Genomic DNA, 20,738 nt, shown 5'->3' with positions numbered 1-20,738 from the left:
CTTTTTGTACTGAAGAATGCTGATCAGGGCACTGAAGTTGCACTCCGTGCATTGGAGCCACAGAGTATGGTTTCGTTCAGAAGTTATAGGTTCTCATTATGGTATAACCTGTTCACTTTCAGGTTTAATTTCTGGTAGAGGTGTGTGAAATGTTCGAGCTAAACTGTAAACAACGCATAGGCTTGGTTTAGAGCTTCACTATAAATCTGATACTTAGCCTGTGTTTATTTACATCTAGCCCATTACAGGGTGACTTACTGTTGTAATCACCAGTGCCCTGGACTTTACATATGCTAACCAATGTGAGGACTTTTGTTCTGCTGTTGTCTTTGATAGATCAGTTACCTTGATCCTAACCTGAACTCCATCTTGACTGATTGCAACTGAGGCACAATGGAGGCATAAACATGATGAGCCTGCTGTGCCTTTGGGTGACCTTAAGTGTCAGTGGCTGGGCTGAGACACGCACAGTTCCCGATTATCCAAGATGCTCAGGGGTGTTCTTCTGGGAGCCAACCTTTTGCCCATTCCCAGGTTTACAACATCAGGATGTGGTGCTGAGCTTGTGCTCCATGACGTAAAGACCTGAAATTCAGTGGGAAACATATCAGGGGTATGAACCCATGCAAATTAAAAATGAGAAGGTGGTATTCTTCACTCTGACATCTATTACGGTTATTCATAACAGTAACAATTTATAGTCATATACCAAGGACTCCAGCAGGAATGAAGCAAGGTGACCAGAGTAATAAATTAATTGTGCTGAATCTAGTATATATCATGGTGCTTAGGGTAAAGAATGCAGATGATTGTTGCCTTGGGATAGTTTGCGTCTTGCTTGACATACTGAGATACCAGGAAAAATAATAGTACATCGCTAAAATATGTTTGTATCTGGCAGCTAAAGTGGGACAGTAATAAGCAGAGCTACCCTCTGTAAGAATGGAAAATCTGACACAGCAGAAGTGAGAAAAACAAGCTTCCTAAGTCTCACTACAACACATTTAATCATGTGTATAAGGCTTAACTAAAGTAATATAAGACTATGCCTCATTTGAAGAGAGAAATGTGAAGGACTCTAAAACATACTCAAAAAAGCAGTGACTTTATTTACAATGAAAGCAGTAACAAGAACGAAGATGGATAAAAATGTATACCAAGGAAGAGTGGTAGAGTAAGTTCTCATCATAGCTGTGTCCAAAGTTAAAATTCAAGACCACATGAATAATTAGTATTATTCAAAGTTACTGGAATTGTTGAAGCTGCATTGTTCTATTGTGAGCTACAATTTCCCAGTAATAGTAGTAAAAAACATTTGTGTTATACTTCATCAATCTTCTTTCTTCTTTTTTTGCTGTTATTTTAGTTCCTCCAGCAGTTATTTTCAACTGCACCTGCCATTTAGACTAAAACTAGTCATTTCATTGTGCCTAAAATGTTTCAGTGGACAAGTACAAATTACATATATTCAGCGACTTAATGCAACAGTGGAACTTTAATAGATCATATCTGTATCATATTGTATTTTAGGTTTGAGCAATTAAATAGTATAAAGGCACTTTAGAAAATATGTCTAGAGCTCATTTGTTTTAGATGATAATCTATAATGTAATTAATAGAAATAGGAAGCTCACTTTTAATGACATTGCGTGTAGAATTCATTTATGGTTTTATCACATCTTGACTATTTATTAACAATTCCATTTTTCTACCCTGTGTGCTTTTTTGTGTGCTGTGTAAAGTTTCTGGTTAAATTCAACTGCTTAAAATGTAGAGCAGTTCTACAAAGAAGCTGCAGTTGCAAATTGGTGTAAGAAATAGTAATTCCAGTTTATTCCAACTGAACACAACAATAAATTCCCAGAGCATTTGGGAGGGACCAGGGTTATTTTGCTTTTCAGAGCTAGCAGTGAGGAGATACTTAAAAGCATTAAAAATATGTCCTCCTGTTTATTCACAGGGAGTCAAGGGCACAAGAAGGGTGCTCGGACCCCAAAAGCTCCCAAGCAAGCTGGCATGAACTGGGCAGATCTTCTTCCACCCCCTCCAGCACATCCACCTCCCCATAGCAATAGTGAAGATTACAGTCTTTCAGTAGATGAAAGGTAAGAAAAATAAATACATCATCCATTCCTCAGTTTAATCATTACGTAATTGAACTGTAATTTGCCCTACAAGGTGGCAGTGTGACATTCCTTCAATACCATTCCGGTGCTGCTCATCTAGCTGTAGTGTGGCTATTTAGAGATCACTTACTGACAGTGGTGTATGGCCACTCAGTACATCCTGACTAAGCTGTTTCCAAAACACATATACAATGATTTTATATTTTTTTTCTGGCTATTTATACATGTATCCAATATGCTAATTACAGAGTAAAAATTTAAATACTTATTTTCTTAAAAAATCATTTTAGCTATGACCAAGAAATTCCATGTCCTGTCCCACCTGCAAGGATGTATCTGCAGCAGGATGAGCTAGAGGAAGAGGAAGAAGATGAGCGAGGTCCTACTCCACCAGTCAGAGGAGCAGCTTCCTCTCCAGCCGCTGTCTCCTATAGCCATCAGTCAACTGCCACTCTCACCCCCTCTCCCCAGGAAGAACTCCAGCCCATGTTACAGGACTGTCAGGAGGATCTGGGACACATACAACACCAACCTGACCGGAGGTGTGTCAATGCAGATGTAGTGAGAGAGATGTGACAAAAGTCATCCTAGCCCCACAGAAAATTCCTGTTGAATTTAGTGTGGCCAAGATTTTCCCATGATATTCATTCTGTTAATATTTAAGTTCTAACTTGGGATGCTAGAACTATTTGTAACCTAAGGAATGTGTAATTAAGTTACTTTATTATTATACCATGGAAAGAAATGCAGTATATTACTTTATGGTACATACAATGCTGACATAAGTTAAATTCACAGTCATCAGGATATTAAAGTGGTATCGTTAACACAGCTTACCATATAATTACAGTTCCATTGTTTCCAATAGATTTACTGCATTATTACCATAAAATAGCATGCATTATTTCACAGTAACTGTGCAATTAACTTGTCAGTGATATGTACGAATATATATAAATATATAATTTATATAACCTATAGATTTTCCTCCTCTCATAAATCCTAATACAGGAAATAATTGCTTGCAAAATTCTCTTAACATTTCCACCTACTCTTATTTAAAGGAATGACCAAAATGAATAGATATTTGTTATAGGGAGATTTTGTTCCTTCTCTGAGTTGATTTTAGTATAAACTGTTTCACAAATACACTCTCACAGCTTCTCTTCCATAAAACAGTGAATTCCAAATGAGTCTTTTTATGTGTGATGCTTACTTGTCTTGCTTTTAATGAAGAAGACGCAGCTTTTCCATCCAAAATGATAATTCTTGTATGATTTTTCTCTTCCTCCAGTGGTTTGCACATATTGTTACCACAAACATAAAAACTTACCTGCAATATTCTACTCACACTTTCTGTTTTTAGGGAAATGCAGACCTTTTATGATGAAATGAATTTGATCTTCCCAAGTAGAATGCAGAATTTTGGTTCCAGTAGTATAGCTTACTGGACATTTATGGATGTATTTTCCAGAATGGGTTTTAAGTTAATGTTTCCCATTTTTAAGTAAGCAGTAGTTATTAATCTGGGGTTTTTTAGGTTCTGTATCTGCTATTCCTTTTGTTTTCCACTTTTACTTGCTCTGCCTTGATTTGTTTTCTTCATTCTTTATGGAAACACTTCTTGTACTGGGTATCTTTTTATCTTCCTCTATCTTGCTCATAAATTCTTCTTTAAAATCACTTTTTTTATTAGTGGGTGGCTAATCATATTTTAGTGTCATTTCCATTGGCCCTGATATGTCGGGGCACAGAAATGTTCACTTTAATCACTTCAGTTTTCTGGGTTATTCAGAGGTTAAACTAGCTGGATACTAATGAAAAATGTTGTGAGTGACTTTCCAGAACTTCAGCTACCATATTCTGGAGAGTGGAAGATCCTTACTGACAGAGAACAGAGTAGGCAGTGGAGCAAGTGTATGCAAGTAAGCATAACCAGCCAGCAACTGCCTGGGAAGTAGAAGGTTTGCGCAACACGAAGGCTGATGGTTAATCACTGTTAATGTCATCAAAACTAGTGGCAGAAGTTATCTGGAAGGATGTTCCAATTAAAGCTTCTTAGGGCATACAGCTTACTCACTGAGTGGACTGAAAAAGAATATATGTACTTATTTTGTTCTTAATGCAATGATTAAGTCTAGCTTTGCTGAAAGTCAGGGAATTTCTAGTGACCAAATTTGTCTTTCTTATCTTACTTTTTCAGGCGTTCTTTCTTTTCTTTTTGCTACATCCAACTCATCAGTTAAAAAGATTCACATAATTCCATGTACTTGATTTGTAAGGCTTAGCTACCTTTTCCATGTAACGCCATTGATGTGACCCATGACATTGCTGCTTAGGTGTTGGATGTACTGTGCTGAACAGCACTGGAACATGTTGCCAAAGAAGTGGTAAATGCTCCATCCCTGGCAGTGTTCAAAGCCAGTTTGGACAGAGCCTTGGGTAACATGGTCTAGTGTGAGGTGTCCCTGCCCATGGCAGGGGAGTTGGAAATGAATGATCTTAAGGGGTGTTTCTGTTTGGAATATAATGTGACAATACTTGCCCATTAAGAATACATTCTGAGTGGTGCCTCTGTATTGTTTGGAGTGGGGTGGTGGAGGTAAATGGTGACTTTACAGTGAAAATAATGTCTAAAATACTGTTTGTCGTAGTTTTCATTAGCTTTACTTGTGGTTCGTCTGAATATTATCTCAACTTCTGGTCTGAACCAGGCATCTAGATTATGATTATGATGATGATGGTGTACTGTAATAGTCCTCTGTCCAGACGGCTTGCTACAAGCATAGCAAAATGAAATAGAACTCTGTGCTCTGGAAGAGTGGACAAGCAGAGAAAGAATCTAAAGATTTACTGAGATAGCAGATCATGTCAATGTTAAAGCGAGAGCTGAGGTGGGAGGCAGTATCACCGTTAAAGCAAGAACCAGTGCATCAGATGACGAGAACAAAGTGTTGTGAATTCTGTATGCCCATGAACCAGCTGCTCTCTATTAGCCTATCCTTAGAGGTTGGCAGGAAAGCTGTATTTTCAAGGACCCTTAGCATATTTTGTAACCAGTTGCCTGTCTTCTAATACCAAAAACTAGAGAATATCAAGACTGGCAAATATATCATAAGGACAGTTGTCACAAGAGCTTTAAATTAAGGCAGTAAAACTGTAGGGCAAGGTCTCTTTGTCAAAGGCAGGTAGAGATTTCTAGGCAGCAATGGCTTCTGGGATTATGGGGGTGAAGTGGTATTAAATGATTACTGGGTATATATCCCTAACTGACCTTTTCTTCATTCCATTCAATACATAATGCAGCAAATGGAAAGCAGTGGCTACATGATGTAGTCCAGGGAGGTTCTAGCTTGGTCTTGCCACAAAGTATTAGGTTTTTCCTTGCTAAATTTTCCTTTCAAAATTAGTAAGTGTTCCCATTCATTAAGATTTAAAAATTACATTCCACCCAGCCCCCCCCCACCCAGGAAATACTTAATTTATGAGAGTCACCATCTGTCAATGAGATAATAATAGGGAAAAATAGCAGAGGAAAATTACTTCAGATTTTTTTGCAAAGCAGTAGAAATTCGTGGTAAGCAAAGCTATCAGTACAGGCATTGCATCAGAAAGTACTTTTTCCTATTGGATGTTTGTAGTTAAAGAGCGTGCCTCTGGCCCTGTGAAGGAAAACTGTTGACAGCGTTTCTACCTGGGACCTCTGAGTGAAGCATAAACTAAACTGAACATTGATCTAATGATATCTAATGCTTTGCCTCTTTTAGCTGGTGACACCATTACTGATGGTTTAAGCTCAAAATAAACTAACCCATACGTCTATATGCATGTTGGTATCCTTCAGACCTAGAACTAACATTTCAGTGGAGAATTCTTTCTTTATATTAGCACCTAGGCCAATTTGAGAAATAATGAAATAACAGTATCTTCTCATCTCTTTCTGAATCACAGGGGTGGGTGGAGGGAAAATAATGTTTATGGAGCAATCTGTTTGGATAGAGGCATCTGTTGATGTTGATAGTCTCAAGCTTCTAGAACAATATACAGACACTACTCTCAAGGGTGCACAAATAATGTTTAAATAGTCACATGAACTGTAACCACCTCTTTGCCTAGCTGTACGTGTGCTACTTTAGGAAAAATGAACAGCTTTATGCAAAATAAGCCAGTTTTCATTAAAAGAACTGTATTGAAAGTCAGATTTCTCTGTGATAGATTCCAAACTAAGTCACTTCTGCTTAACAGAAAAAAATAAAAACTATAAAAAAAGCAACTAACCCTGGACCTTTCAGATATAAATACTGTTAATTTAAAAAGGCAAATCAAGCGTCTTGGGAAATAAAAGGAGTATTTTTATCAAGCTGCTATTTTCTCTGACTGCGTTATGTGACTTCAGTTCTTTTTACCTTTGTATTTTTATGCAGACGTCAGCCTGTGAGTCCTCCACCCCCTCCAAGGCCTATTTCCCCACCACATACCTATGGATATATCTCAGGGCCCTTGGTCTCTGATATGGATACTGATGCACCAGAAGAGGAAGAGGATGAGGCAGATATCGAGGTTGCCAAGATGCAGAGCAGAAGGCTCCTTTTGCGTGGCCTTGAGCAGACCCCTGCCTCCAGCGTTGGGGATTTGGAGAGCTCTGTAACAGGGTCCATGATCAATGGCTGGGGTTCAGCCTCTGAAGAAGACAACATCTCAAGCGGGCGGTCCAGCGTTAGCTCTTCCGATGGATCCTTTTTTACCGATGCAGATTTTGCACAGGCTGTTGCAGCAGCTGCGGAATACGCAGGCCTGAAAGTAGCCAGACGTCAAATGCAGGATGCAGCAGGAGGTGAGTTTGTCCTCTGTTTGATGAGAGAAGAGGAGGAAAGTGGCCACTGAGAAATGTTACTTATCCTCTACTGCTCCCTATTTTCCTGTTGCTCAGGTTAGGCATAAGGAAGGAGTTCTTTACTGTGAGGGTAGTGAGGCACTAGCACAGGTTGCACAGAGAAGTGGTAAATGCTCCATCCCTGGCAGTGTTTAAGGCCAGGCTGGACAGAGCCTTGGGTGACCTGGTCTATCTACTATGAGGTGTCGCTGCCCATGGCAGGGGGGTTGGAACTGGATGATCTTAAGGTCCTCTCCAGCCCAAACCATTCTATGATTATGTGTGTGTCAGTTCACACTAGTGGAAGAGTCAGAAAACGGATTTTGGTGAAAAAGTTCCAGTAAGTTGCTGCTCTACATCGGTTTTAGTGAGTAATTCCATAAGTAGTTTGGTCTCATTCATTATTGCCAGACCGTAACCCTCCTGGTGTATATGCACCCTGCACCCAGAACTGAATGAAGTGGGGAAAGAAAGGTATTAGAGAATTCTCTCCTTTTCCTAGTATAATGCTACCAGCATTTTTACTTATTCTTCCTAAGAGATTTAATCATTCTGTATTGAAATGCCCAAATAAATAGTAAACCTTGAGTCGTATTTCCCCTGGATTTGAAAAAAAAAAAAAACAACCAAAACCCAAAGCCTGTAATACAGTTGTTTTCCATTTTATCTTTCTGAGAATGCTGCTTAAGCTCTTACTGCTATATACTGAGATCAATTGGATTTGTGCTTGTTTTGTAATTTAAAAGCTGTTATTAGTTGCAGTTTAGTTTATAGATTATGCATATGCAACAAGGCCTTATGTGTATGGGTTTTTTTTTCCTCCTGAATCGCCACTGGAAATATGGTATTTGAAATATCTAATATTTTACAGCATACCAGTTACTAGTAACACTGGATTTATACAGGTAGTCAGTAACCTCACTAGGCCCAATCAATGTTGTTGCAGTTCAGCTAAGAAATAAGAATTCCACAGGGTGGGATGCAGGTTTCAAGTAGATCCATGAATGTTTTGTCAGTTGGTCCTATTAAACTGACAGACCTGGAGAAGAGGTACTCTCACAAGTGTGTCCACCCCAACTCCACAGATTTGCAACCTTCCTTCCATTTCTGATATCCTCACCCAGTTAACAGTCCTTTGTTTCATTTCCACACAGCTGTTCATCATGAAGAGTGAGAGGGGAGGTAATTTAGTACTTCTGGATGAAATCCTGGCCAACTGAACTAGGCAGCAAAACTCCCATTCATAGCCACAGGGCCAGGATTTTATCCATTTTATACATATAAGTAAATATAAATATGTGTGCCTATGTGTGTGTAAAATTGTAGATTTAGAAAATGTGTTTTTACTTCCCATTACTACTACAGCTAAATAATTTTACAACAGTCAAAGCTCATAATATGCAGTGATTTCTTCATTTTGTTACTACCCACACATGACTACACATCCTAAAAATGTGACATTTCTTATCTGCAAATAAGCTGTGATAAAAAGCCAGTCATATATCCCCAGCGCATTTCTGGTAGTTCACTCAAAGCAGCATAGGGGACATCTGTACCTGAGACCCTCAATTGACTTACTCTGCTTGTGGCATGGGCGACCTTGTGCTGCCCGACCCAGGGAAGATAAAACCATCTTGAAAGTGAAATATTTTCTTGCTGGGTGGCAAGCTTGCTTAAGCTTGTCTGCCAGTGGAGTTCATTGGAGCTCCTAGGGCAGGAGCTACCAGCTACTAAGCAGTTAGTTAATTTCTGTGCAACTAAGCCAGCCTGCCTACTGATAAGACAGCAATTGCTTTGATTTAATTATAGCTCACCTTAAAACTGATTTCAGGAAGGATGGGAGGTTATTGTTTTTCCAGCAGTGTATTTTCAGTTTGATATACCTAGGTCATTCCGATGTGAAAAGGGAAAGTATGAAACGTCTTATTTTAGATTAAAAAAAATAATAATAGCTATTGTTCTGTAACAATTTCCAGGCCGTAGACATTTTCATGCATCACACTGTCCTAGACCCACCAGCCCTGTATCTACCGACAGCAACATGAGTGCTGTTGTAATACAGAAGGTCCGACCTGCCAAAAAGCAAAAACACCAGCCAGGACATCTGCGCAGAGAAGTCTACACAGATGGTGAGTCCACTGAAATGGGTGAAAACACCAGGGAACCTTTCTAAATATGCATTCAGTGTGTGTGCATGAAATTTTTCCACAGTGATAACATTATGTTTCAGAATTCAGTGATTTGTGTTTCCTGTTGCTAAACACACTGAACAGATTAATCATTTTAAATGCCAGAGTTCCTTAATACTGTATATTCATGCTTCCACTCCAGAGCCTTGCACCTGTTTTCTATAGTGTCCTAATGGGCTAATTACTGTCATTATTTAAGAGCCCTGATAGCATAAATAGTACAATCATTGAGAATAATGTGTGGTTAGGATTAAAATCTTTGTTCACATGACTGACTGTTAAAAACTTCAGAATATATCTTTCCTGAAAAAAAAAACTAATTTACCATTCAAATGGTGGACAGCAGAAATCAATGAATTTTAATCCTGACCGCAGCATTGTTGCAAGCAGATACTTTGTGAGTAAAAGCAATATCTAATCATCTTCTTTCATGCCTTCACACACAATATCAACTCTTGCTGAAAAGGTAGTGCTCATATGCTCTTGGGAGTGTAGGAGGATAATGCAAACATTGTGATGTTGTCTAGAGAGAGCCTTTAATGAAAATGCCTCAGGTGGTGCAGCTTTTATTAAAGCACTACCTTCCAGTTTTATAAAACAACCCACAGGCTTTGTTGGAAATTCATGTAAGATAAATTCTCTAAGACTTAACCCATCTTGTCAAGTTTGCTGAATCGGCTAACAGGGGGAAGGGAAAGAAAGGCATCGTTCCCCACCTCCTGGCTCTTTGCAACAACAATCTGATCAGGACTTTCATTACCAGTCTGAAATGTTTCAAAGAGGGGCATCATTTGCCATTATCATATGAAAGCCTAATATTATAGATCCTTATCCAGGGTTACAAGAAGGGAGTTTTGAGCCACTTCTCCCTATGATTCCTGCCACTTGACAAAAAAATTTAATACAAAGCTCACAGCACGATGAGCAGAAGTAATTTAGCAATGAGTGGTTGTCCGTGCCATTATCTGTACTTTATTCTGAGTATTTTCTCTCACTAGCATCTATCTGATATTAGGCTGCATTAAATACTGGCATGACACAGTGCACCTGGGCCTCTTGGCTTATGCCCAGGCTCCTTCTGTCAGTGAAACTGAGCTCTTGGAATATTATCTGATTTCAAGAGGTTATTACAGTGGTTTTGTGCGTGTTTGCTTCTGTGAAAGGACAACACAAGGTGTAAATCCCCAAACTCTACCAGAAATGTTAACGTTTATGAGACACTTGTAATGGTGTTTTGCAAGATTTTATGGACATTTTATCAGCTTTTATTCTCTTGAAGAGAATGCTCTTAACTGAGTAATTGGCTGAGCATCAAACGTCGATACAAACACAGCAGCTAGGACATCAGAAATAAAATCCGGACAGGAGTTTTATGTGGCCATCTTCTTCTAACACAGGAAGAAATAAGAGGTGGGCCTGTATTTGATGACAAGTTTTTGTGAAAGTAGTTATACAAAGTTATACCATAAAGCATTGTGGTTAGATATTGCAATAGATTTGACAATCATGATCAATATTTGTTTTGTGCTATATAACACCTGCTTACTTCAGCATATTTTTTAATTCGGTAAGAATTTCCGCTAACCAATTTAGCATGCGATAAAGTGTGGTCATTCAGGGAACAGCAAATTATGGCTTTCATTTCTGCAGATCTAATAAAACCCAGTTCAAAGGTTGAAGGGCTTCTTTGACTTTTTTATTTATTTATTTTTCCTCTCAATCCATTTACATATTTGTAACCTCTCTGAACGTTCTAACCATTCATTTTAATAGCCACATCTAGTATATTGTCTCTTTAGAATTAGCTGGAAAATAACATCTACTATTTGTTCTCCTTAAGTGGAGAAAAGTGCTACAGAAACATGAATGAAACGCTTAAGCACTATTGGCGTTTCCGAGATATACTTAGGATTTTCTATTGGCTTGGTGTCACACTGTTACTTACCTTTTGTATAAAGGAGTGCCTGATACAAGGATGCTTCTTTTTTCCTCTTAGTGAGTGAACATAGAAGCGTTTGTAGTAGAGCAAAGCAGACAATCTAAATTTAAGTATTTATGTGTGGCTAGAAGTATTGAATAAATACTAAAGAGAGAAAAATACATTGCTTCATTACTTTCTTAGCCTTCAAATTGGAATTTACCTTCACATCTGTAGAATTTTCTGCTGTTCCAAGTTACCTGAAGTATTTGCTAGAAGTTTCATGAAATACTGGTGTCATGATGAATTTAAATGATTAGCTGGGAGAAAGGATATATGAATAATACAAATCTTTGCATGGCTGGTTAAAAATGCTAAGAGTATTATCAGCAGCAACATGTAAGTATTTTTGTGAAAGAGATTGGTATTTCTGACTCTATTTCTTACTAATGTAGCAGTAAAAAGTCTACTAGTACCCTTTTTTGAATAGAGTGCTCTTTTGTAGTTCAAGTAGCAACAGTTCTGTATTTTCTGCTAGCATTAGTTCAAATTAGTTTATACTTCATGTGGAAGAGGATTTCAGCTCATTTCTTTTGTTCCTTGACAGTCATCCAGGGAGTGAAATATTCTCCATATTTGTTGCTAAAAATCTTTGCTCAGTAGGTGGTAAGGATTAAAATGTATGAATTTTTAATTGCTGTTCATCTAACCTTTTAGAGAGTTAACTGAGAGTGTATTACAAGAACCAACTAACAGGTAACCTCCTTCTCAACCTTGCCTGACCTACTTACTTGCTGAATTTAGGAAACCAAATTTTAAAATTATATTTTCATCTTTTCAAAAATTATATAAATGGAAGTCTTCTCTGAACTCTCTTGAATGGATATGTTAGTAGTTACAAGCCCTCAGAATTGTAAGCATTTGGATTAAAAGGATAAAAGTATTTTGCCATTGCTTTGATTCAGTAGGTCTTTCAATGGAAATTACACCATCGACGGTTCACATGAGATTTTACATCCTAATTCTTTTTTATATCTGAGTGACAAAGGATAAAAATACTAGCATTTTCACAACTAACTGGCTGAGGCTGTAACCAAATTATTTAGCTGTGCTATAAATGACACAATGTTAGGGCATCCGAATTTCTCACAAAAGGCAATTGAATATCTGCCAAATGTTTCCTTGAATTTTCACACTGAAATGTTAAGCCATTGCGCATGCTGGCAGCGTATTTTTGTCTCCCTCTGCATGTGCAGTACGAAAAAGAGCTGCACAGCACATGTTTCAGCAGTGGAAAAGATCAGTAGGAATGTATTTCTTACCTGTGCTAAAAACCAGCTTGCTATTGAATGATAATAATTTTCAGATACCTGCCCTCTTTGCAGTCCTTACTTCCGATTCCATTGTGAGAATGTACATGTTGAGTTTGCTGCTGAGGGAGGTCTTGTGGAGTGAAAACTGTTTTGATAAAAGCATTATGTAAATGTAAATAAGGGCCAAAAAAACAACCTTGAACCCGACAACATCATATTGGGTTTTGCTGTATCTATTTATTCATCCAATATTCTGTACAGTTTGAGCTTCTTGAAAGATAAAGCATGAAAATAACTTCAGTACATGAATAATAGTAGCTGAGGTTATGTATCTATGAATCCTAAATGATCTTAAAGCTTTACTAAGTCAGACACAATCCTGAGTTTTGCATTCCTGCATAAATATGCAATAGAAAAACATGACTTTGTGTCTTCTCCAGTATTGCATCAAATCTGTAACTTTGCTGTTTTCATCAGGGTATGACTGTAGAAATCTACAGCCCGATAGAACTTAAAAGAGAAAGTTGCATACTAAGGCTTGCTTCCCTCATTTGTCTCTCCTCACAATTCACCTTTTTGTGCTTATCTGTGGTTTCTCCACTTCAGTGCCAAACTAACTTAGCAGATTATTTTTCCCCGTTGGTGGTTTGCTTATCCCATGATTCCTGTGTATGTTCTCATTTAGAAAATTATTGCTCTTCGCAAAGAACACGTATTCAAAGTTTCCCCTGTAGAGAGTGCTATGAAATGACATCCATTAATTGTTTGAGTTACATGGGAAGCGGTACAACAGTAATACAGAGACATGAATGAAACGTGAGCACAGCTGACCTTTAAGAAATACTTCTGAGTTCTTCATATTGGTTTGATGTTGATTTGTGATTTATTTTTTATTCCTTACAATGGAAGCTTCCATTTTGCTTTCAATAAGAAGTGTGCCAGTTTGTACTTGAGGAGGCAGATTGAATCTGGATTTTTCTCTGTGATCTGAGCTTTTAAAATAAATACCACAGGGTGTAATAGTGTTGACCTCTGGAAAGTATGGGGGTTTTTGGCCTCTGTGAAGGATTCTTCTCAGCGAGGTGTACCATGTTATAATGAAGATTTTTATAGTTTCCCTGCAGGTTGCAAAAATGTTCTCAAAAGAGAATATCACTTTTCTTTAGTTATTACTGTACCACAGAGCTACCGCTGTTTTATGAAAGTTTTCATATCAATGCATCTTTCCTTTCCATAGTGAAGATTTAACACCACTTTGTTCATTGTCCTGGGTAGCTGGGTAGGATTCTTGAATAAAATCATTTATTCCAAGTTGTATTTTAAAGGCCACAGGAAAGATGCTGTTCCTTGCCTTTGGTATTTACAGCCAGTGCGTTGCTGTGGCACAGCTGAGACTGGCTCCAAGGGTGACTGAAAAGGCTTGATGTTAAGTACCTACACTCCCTTTACATCAGCAGGCTCAACAGAAGGGCTATTCAGTGCTCTGATAATTTAATAGAGACAGAGAGTGAGGAATGTGAAACACAAGATACTGCATCAGCAGCTGTGGTTCCAGAAGCCTACACTTCTGAGTGCCTTCAACCACTTGTGATTCAGTATGTCCTTTTCTGAGAGAAGACATCTCGTGGGAAAGATGTTTTTCTCAGAAAGCAAGGTGTTTGAATCCCCACAGTCTAATGCAGAGTTTATCTTACTTTTAAAATCTTGACCAAGTTCTATAATTGCTGAAAGCATTCCGCAAAAGGTGGGAACCATCACCATCTCCATTGCCCACCCCGTAAATACATTTACATTTAGATTTAGCCATTTATTATAGCCAAGCTTCCAGCTAATTTACATTAGCGCCTTTTCAAGTTTTGGAAATAACAGTGCATTTTCTTAAAAGATAATCTGCGAATGGTAAGTGTTCAGTAGCTATTTAAAACTAAGTCTCAGTATTCAGTTGTTTAGCTACTCTTTAAAACTGATGTTCCCCAAACTCCCCAGAGTTTGAAAACATAAATAACCTACAGAAATTGCAGGGAATACAGGGCCACTTGTCCAACCTGCGCTTAGCTAAGAGGAACAGAAAGAAGGGAGTTTCTCTGTTCCTTGTAAAATAGATTTGATTCCTTATGCATGGCATACCATAGAACAAGAAGTTTTCTTGATTGCTTGATTGAGGTTTTTGTGTTTTGGTTTGGGGTTTTTTTCTCCTTTTTTTGTGTTTTTCACCAGGACAGTGGAGTTAATGCAGCAATAAGGATGCTACAGATCTCATTTACCTGAAGTATGTCCAACCTCAGGAAATGTACTTTAAAACAGTTTTCTTCCTCATTGTCCCAGTCCGTACAACTGATAAAATTTTCAGTCTAATTTAAAACAGGTCAATGGCAATTCCGAGTTATGTCAGCAGTTTAACATAGGGGATGGTGCCCAGTAAGAGTGCATCGATCACTGAATTCTGCATTGCTACACCTTCCCAAAGGCCTAGATCAAGTCACTTCTGGTCTGTGTCACTGGAAGACCTCTTGAAAACGTCTGGCGTCTGCCAAACTGAATTTTTAGTTAGATGCTATTTTTTTCTTATTCAAGAGTATTACCTTTATTCTTGGCCCAATTTAGCTAATTTTCAGTAGAAGTCTTCTCTTGAATAGACTGTGAATTAGCTGTATATGTAGTGATGCTGTTTGAAAAACACAGCTGTTCCAAGGTTTTTGTGGAAGTAGAAAGAATGAATACACACGATTAAAAAATGCTGAAGTTATGTTTTTTTTTATAGTGCTCTTTGGGGTTTTTTTAGCAAGCTCATTTGAGAATATTAACTTCAGAAGCATCTTTCACATCTTACTTTCTTTAACCTGTTGTTCTCTTATGTGCATGTGATTTCTTCCTGCATCTTTGTTATGAACCACTTTTGTATTGTTGCTTCCTTGTTTAACTTCTACTTTTTTCCCTGAACATTTATATTCCACAGAGCACTATTGTATGATGATGAACAGTTTACACATTCTAGTTTAAAGTCTATAATAGAGAAAAATACAATTAAATAAAGCAGATGCAGGCCTTATAAATACTATTAAAAATATACAGTATTTTAAAACCTCATAAGCTGTGCTAATTTAAGCAGACAAATTCAAAGTCTTGTCTGTTTTGTTGTTCTAGCGTGGACTTTCTTTTATCTCATACCCCGAGACACCAAGAGTATGTATGTCAGATTAACCTAGTATTTTGAAAGAAGAATGCAATAATTAATGTAGTTTATCCGTACCTATATCAGCAGTGTATCTGATACACATTGTTACACATGAGCCAACTTGCTTTAACGCTCAGTACAGTGAAGACCTTGAGCAAACACAGCACAAGCTGCTGTGATGTTGAATGGGTTTAGCAAAAATGACAAGTATCAGCAAAGATATGTTAATGTCTTTAACTCTGTGTTGATATTCATAACTGACATACTAATATCCAGGTTCCTAATGTATGATTTTTAAGAAAATATCGTGATTTGAAAAGGCAGTGAAAGGTGTTTATTTTGCATTTTTAAAGCTCAAGCCTTGGAAAAAATACCCCTCAGATGTTGTAACAGCAACATAATACTTTTAGGGGTGGAGAGAGAAGGGCAAAGGGAGGGTTGAAAGTAAATAAGGCATCAGTTTCTTCAGTTCAAGTCAATATTATTTCTTCATTTCAGCAGTGCATAATGTCATCATAACTGTTTTTCTTTCTCAACTTTGTAGATTTGCCACCCCCTCCTGTGCCACCTCCAGCTATAAAGTCACCAACTGCCCAGTCCAAATCACAGCTGGAGGTGCGGCCGGTCATGCTGCCAAAACTTGCTTCTGTAGAAGCGAGGACAGACAGATCCGCGGAAAGGAAAGGAGCGAGCTACAAGGGGAGGGACGGGGTGGATGGGAGACAGCATTCGGATGTGCGAACAAATTCGGGAGAGCGGAGAGAATCGCAGGAACAGCAGAATGATGGGAAACTGCGAGGAAATAAAGCACCAAAACGAGAAGGCACACCAGCAAAAACTCATATTCTTCAAGGTTATTTTGCATGCTCTGGGTTTAGTGAAGTATTGGGTGTTGATCACAGGGAACAAGCCAGCTCTTCTTAGGTCTCTCACACCACTGGTTTGAGTGAATATAGGCCTGCTGAATTGTCACCATTTCTTGTAATTATACAGTGCTAGTATGGATCACAATGCACATTCTCATTAGGGTAAAATGGAAATAAAAGCCTACAAAAATCACAGATTCTCTCTTGCTTTCTGTATACTCATCGTGTATTAAAGTTAACACGGAGGAAGCCCAAACAGAAGTATTCCACAAGGGCTATAGGGATCAGTGTCCTTGTCCCTACCATGCATTTATACTCTAGTTATAATTAATCTAACTACTTATAATCTAATGTATAAGAGAACCAAGTGAAGTTCGAATAATAGATCTGTAAGTCAGATATTTAACATCTTCTATCAAAGAGTTGGCACTTGGCCCATTTCTGCCTATCTATAAAGGAGAAAAGGGCCAGAATGGTACCTAGTCCTGTTTAGAAATACAGAAAGCCATAGTAGTAATGCTAACTGACATGGCATTATATGAATCAGACCTAATCAGTGTAATCTCTTTTATATGGAAGTTGTTAAGATCGCTAATTAATGGAACAGGATTAGTGGAATTTGCCAAGTGTTAACTAAGACTTTCAACCCAGATTCATACAAATGCCTGGTCCTTTTTTCCTGCGGGTATCTGGGGTGACTGTCAGGGGTGATTGAGTAATAAGTTGGTTAAATGGGCACATTAGTAAGAGGTTGGTTACAGTGGATTTTTGTAAGAAGAGTTGTTAAAAGGTTAACTTAGAGAATGGTGCTGAAATTTTAAAACATGCCCACTAATTTTGTTTCAGACTCAGTCTGAGAAATGTATGGTCTGTTATTTAGATGGAATGAGCTCCTAGTGAGTATCATCCATGTATTGTCATTTCCTCCTACTCAGTCATAACAAAATATACTACAAGGGGTGGGTTTTTTCTTAATTTTCCTGTAGAACATAGAGAGGGGATCATAAATTGAAATGAAGTGGACAGTAATCATGAATTAGTTATTCTGTGGTGAATGTTTCCATGTGAATACTATAAATTTCCTCGAGAAAGCTTCTGTAATGCTGTTATGGAAACAGTGTATTTCATATTCCTGTCAGACATTGCTTTAAACCTACTGAGGATCATAAAAAGTAAAATAAATCAAGTGCATGACGAAATTTTAGGATCACAGTATCTCTGGGCTTGTAAACGTAACATTCATGTATTTCATTATACAGAGGACATCCTGCCATATTCTAGACCAACGTTTCCAACATCAAATAATCCTAGAGATCCCAGCTCCTCCAGCTCGATGTCATCAAGAGGATCAGGAAGCAGACAGAGGGCAGATCAAGCAAATGTAGCCCGAAGGAATGTTGCAGAAATGCAAGTACTGGGAGCATATGAACAAGGAGAAGAAGAAGAAGAAGAGATGGAGGTAAATGCAGTTGTACTACTGAAGATGACTAGAATAAGGCTGTTTTCTGCACTTAAATGCCAAGAAAAAACACTTGAACCAGCAATATTTCTTTTCAGAAAAATTAGTATATTTATCTATTAATGTTATGCCCAGTCCAAGAAAAGAAACTTTAAGTATATGTCAAAACCAGAAAGTGATATGTAGCAAAACCGGAAAGTAATATGTAGCACACTAAAACCTATGGAACAGAGCTTGCAGAAATGCAATGCTTAAATGAACACTTGACATTATCCAGATTCTCTCTAAAGTGAAAATAAAAAACTAGAGCACCTAACAGCACCTCAACCCTGCCTTTCACGTTTTTTGGCACTTAATCATGTTATTACATATTAAGGTATAAACTTTCTTCTTTTTTTCTGCCTAATGATACTCAATTTAAATCCTGATTACAGAAAGGGTGTCCAACATGCAGCCGTGTTGCTGGATGTAATTAAATGTAGTAATTATTACATAAAAGTAACAAAACTCTTAAGAATGATGTGAAACAAACTTTAAATAATAAAATCTAATCTATTTGTTTGTGTCCTTTTGTTTTTTAATACAGGAAACAGAAAGCTGAGGACAGCGACATGTACTGTTACCGGCTTTTAAAATCTAATCAGAAAAAAACAAATCACTTAAGATGCCTCAAGTCTGATGATGTTTGACGCCAGAAATAATGTTCAGTGCAATCAGAGTGTACAATTTTTCATCTTTCTTCATGCCATCAAAATACTAGTTTTTATTTTACTCTTTTTTGTAAACCCTCCTTATGAGGAGCGGCCCTTGCCTATTCCGTAACACTTAAGTGCATCACCTTCGCTGCCCGAGAAGGCAGGTAAGCTGCTCTTCGTGGTACTTGGGCCAGCTGCTGCTTCAGGATTAGAACAGAAGGGGATTCCAGACTCTGGGATCCCAAGGTTTCTCCCCAGCAAGGCAGTGCTTAGTACACTGCTGGTACACAAGTGAGCCAGTCAATAACATAGCAAGTAATACAGCATTGATTAAAAAGATCCCCAAAGTGAACATCATGCTGAACATTCTTTTATTCTAGGGGGTTTGATGTAGTCTGCTGTGAATGCAAATATCTTTCAATTCCAATAAAGACTGTGTGTCTTGTTCTCTGCCAGTCTCTTGCTAACCTTTTGCAGATGATACAGTTTTACAAATGCAAGTAAAATTAATTTGGGATGAGGTGGCTCTTAATGTAAATATGTACTCATTTTAAATCCCCTGTGGTACTTTGATTTGTCTTTCCATTTTCATCATTAAGTACATTCTTATTAAAAATGTCCTTTGGGATAGGCAGGAGGTAAACCAGTGTGATTGCTATTTGCCTAATCACACCATGAGCAAGTGTATCTGAAACTTTGTCTAACTTTCAGCTTCAACCATGCTTAGAACAGAAACAAGAAAATCAGCGGACATTTTTAATAATAATTGGGTAATATCATTAACTGTTACTGGCCCAAATCTCAGACCTCTACTTGTGTCAATTCACCTTAAAGAAGAAGTGCCACTTAAAGAAGTTTTCTTTGATTTTGGTGATTAATGGTTTTTTGTAATGCACTGCTTATCTTTTTTTTTTTTTTTTTTTTTGGTTTTAAAAGCACAATCACTAAACTTTGTTTGTAAAACCATTGTAACTATTAACCTTTTTTTTTGTCTTATTGAAAATGTTAAGCATTTGTTTGGGGTATTTTTCCTTTTTGTGTTAACGCTCTATGTTTGTATTTGGAATATTTGAATGATGACAGACGGTAAAGTAACAAAAGTAAATGTGGGCCATAATCAAAACACTTCTCACTTTTCCTGGACTTCCAGAAAATTACCAATTTTGCTGTGGCCTCTCTCAACATTGGGTTATCATTAAAGCTGAAATAGAGGCATTAGTTGCATTGAATTTGCCAAATGATGTCCTCTGTCTGTAGGTTTTCTGATCTTTTTTGTAACGATAAAATTTCTTTGTCATTGGTGCTAATGGGAAAATGTGTGTTTGTTATTGACAGCTATCAGGACTAGCCCCAATGGAAAAAAAAAAAAAAAAAAGGAAAAAAAAAAGTGTTTTGGTGTTTACCGAGGACTGAAATTTTTCATTTAGCTGATTTTTAAAGAAAGGTTCCATAGAAAGGGTGTGCAGTACTAAAGGAACAATCCATGTGATTAATGTTTTCATTATGTTCATGTAAGAACCTCATATTTTAGCCATAATTTTGCATACTGAGGATCCAATAATCAGAAAAGTAATTTTTGTCACATTATTTATTAAAAATGTTCTCAAATACATTATCTTTCTTGTGTAGTTTCTTGTTTTCCCTCAAACGTAATCTTACGGCAAACTCTGATCTCATTTCTATTGATAAGAGTTGGAATCTCTTCCCACTGAAATTGTGCAGTTGCAGTAGCCTGAGCGAAGTGGGAGAGCTGGATGCAGTCTGAAATTTTACATAATTACAATTGATTGCCTCAAAGATCTGATTTCTGGGCACTTGATGAACTGTGATAACGAAAATGTCTCTTAGCCTGCCAATTTCCAGAGAGAGCTGGTGAAGGAAATCTGTACCAACAAAAGCATTCACCTCAGGGGAGACATACATGTGTTACAAAGCAAATGAGATCCAAGTAAGTGAAGGGAATGAATGTTATGAGTGATATGGTTGTCGAGACCTGCACACAATGTAAGTTTTCTTACCTGCCTGTGGCCCTCCTGTGCTGTAGCCAAACAGAGTACTGCTTTGGATGATGATCAAGTAGGTGATGGTCCTTTTTCTGCTCTTGCATTTTCATAAGTCTGTACT

At 37.7% G+C, this 20,738-nt stretch overlaps 1 protein-coding gene across 8 annotated transcripts in view; it reads left to right on the top strand.

Annotated features, from left to right (window-relative positions):
- Positions 1-20,229, top strand: part of ROBO1 (roundabout guidance receptor 1) — a 696,828-nt gene extending 676,599 nt beyond the window's left edge. For all 8 annotated transcript variants that reach the window (XM_061357727.1, XM_061357725.1, XM_061357729.1 and 5 more), the window contains 7 exons: positions 1,961-2,105; positions 2,417-2,668; positions 6,551-6,960; positions 8,976-9,128; positions 16,139-16,447; positions 17,720-17,919; positions 18,506-20,229. In XM_061357727.1, the coding sequence (XP_061213711.1) occupies positions 1,961-2,105; positions 2,417-2,668; positions 6,551-6,960; positions 8,976-9,128; positions 16,139-16,447; positions 17,720-17,919; positions 18,506-18,520 (1,484 nt within the window). In that variant the 3' untranslated portion in view covers positions 18,521-20,229. The remainder of the gene's footprint in view (positions 1-1,960; positions 2,106-2,416; positions 2,669-6,550; positions 6,961-8,975; positions 9,129-16,138; positions 16,448-17,719; positions 17,920-18,505) is intronic.
- The last annotated feature ends 509 nt before the right edge of the window (positions 20,230-20,738 follow it).

Source organism: Neopsephotus bourkii, unplaced genomic scaffold (assembly GCF_033783945.1).
Source record: "Neopsephotus bourkii isolate Nb327-2 ecotype Australia unplaced genomic scaffold, CSIRO-AGI_Nbou_v1 NB_911, whole genome shotgun sequence".
In the NCBI taxonomy this organism is placed as follows: Eukaryota; Metazoa; Chordata; class Aves; order Psittaciformes; family Psittacidae; genus Neopsephotus; species Neopsephotus bourkii.
Note: the sequence above shows the minus strand (reverse complement) of the source record. Positions and strands in the feature narration are given on the sequence as shown.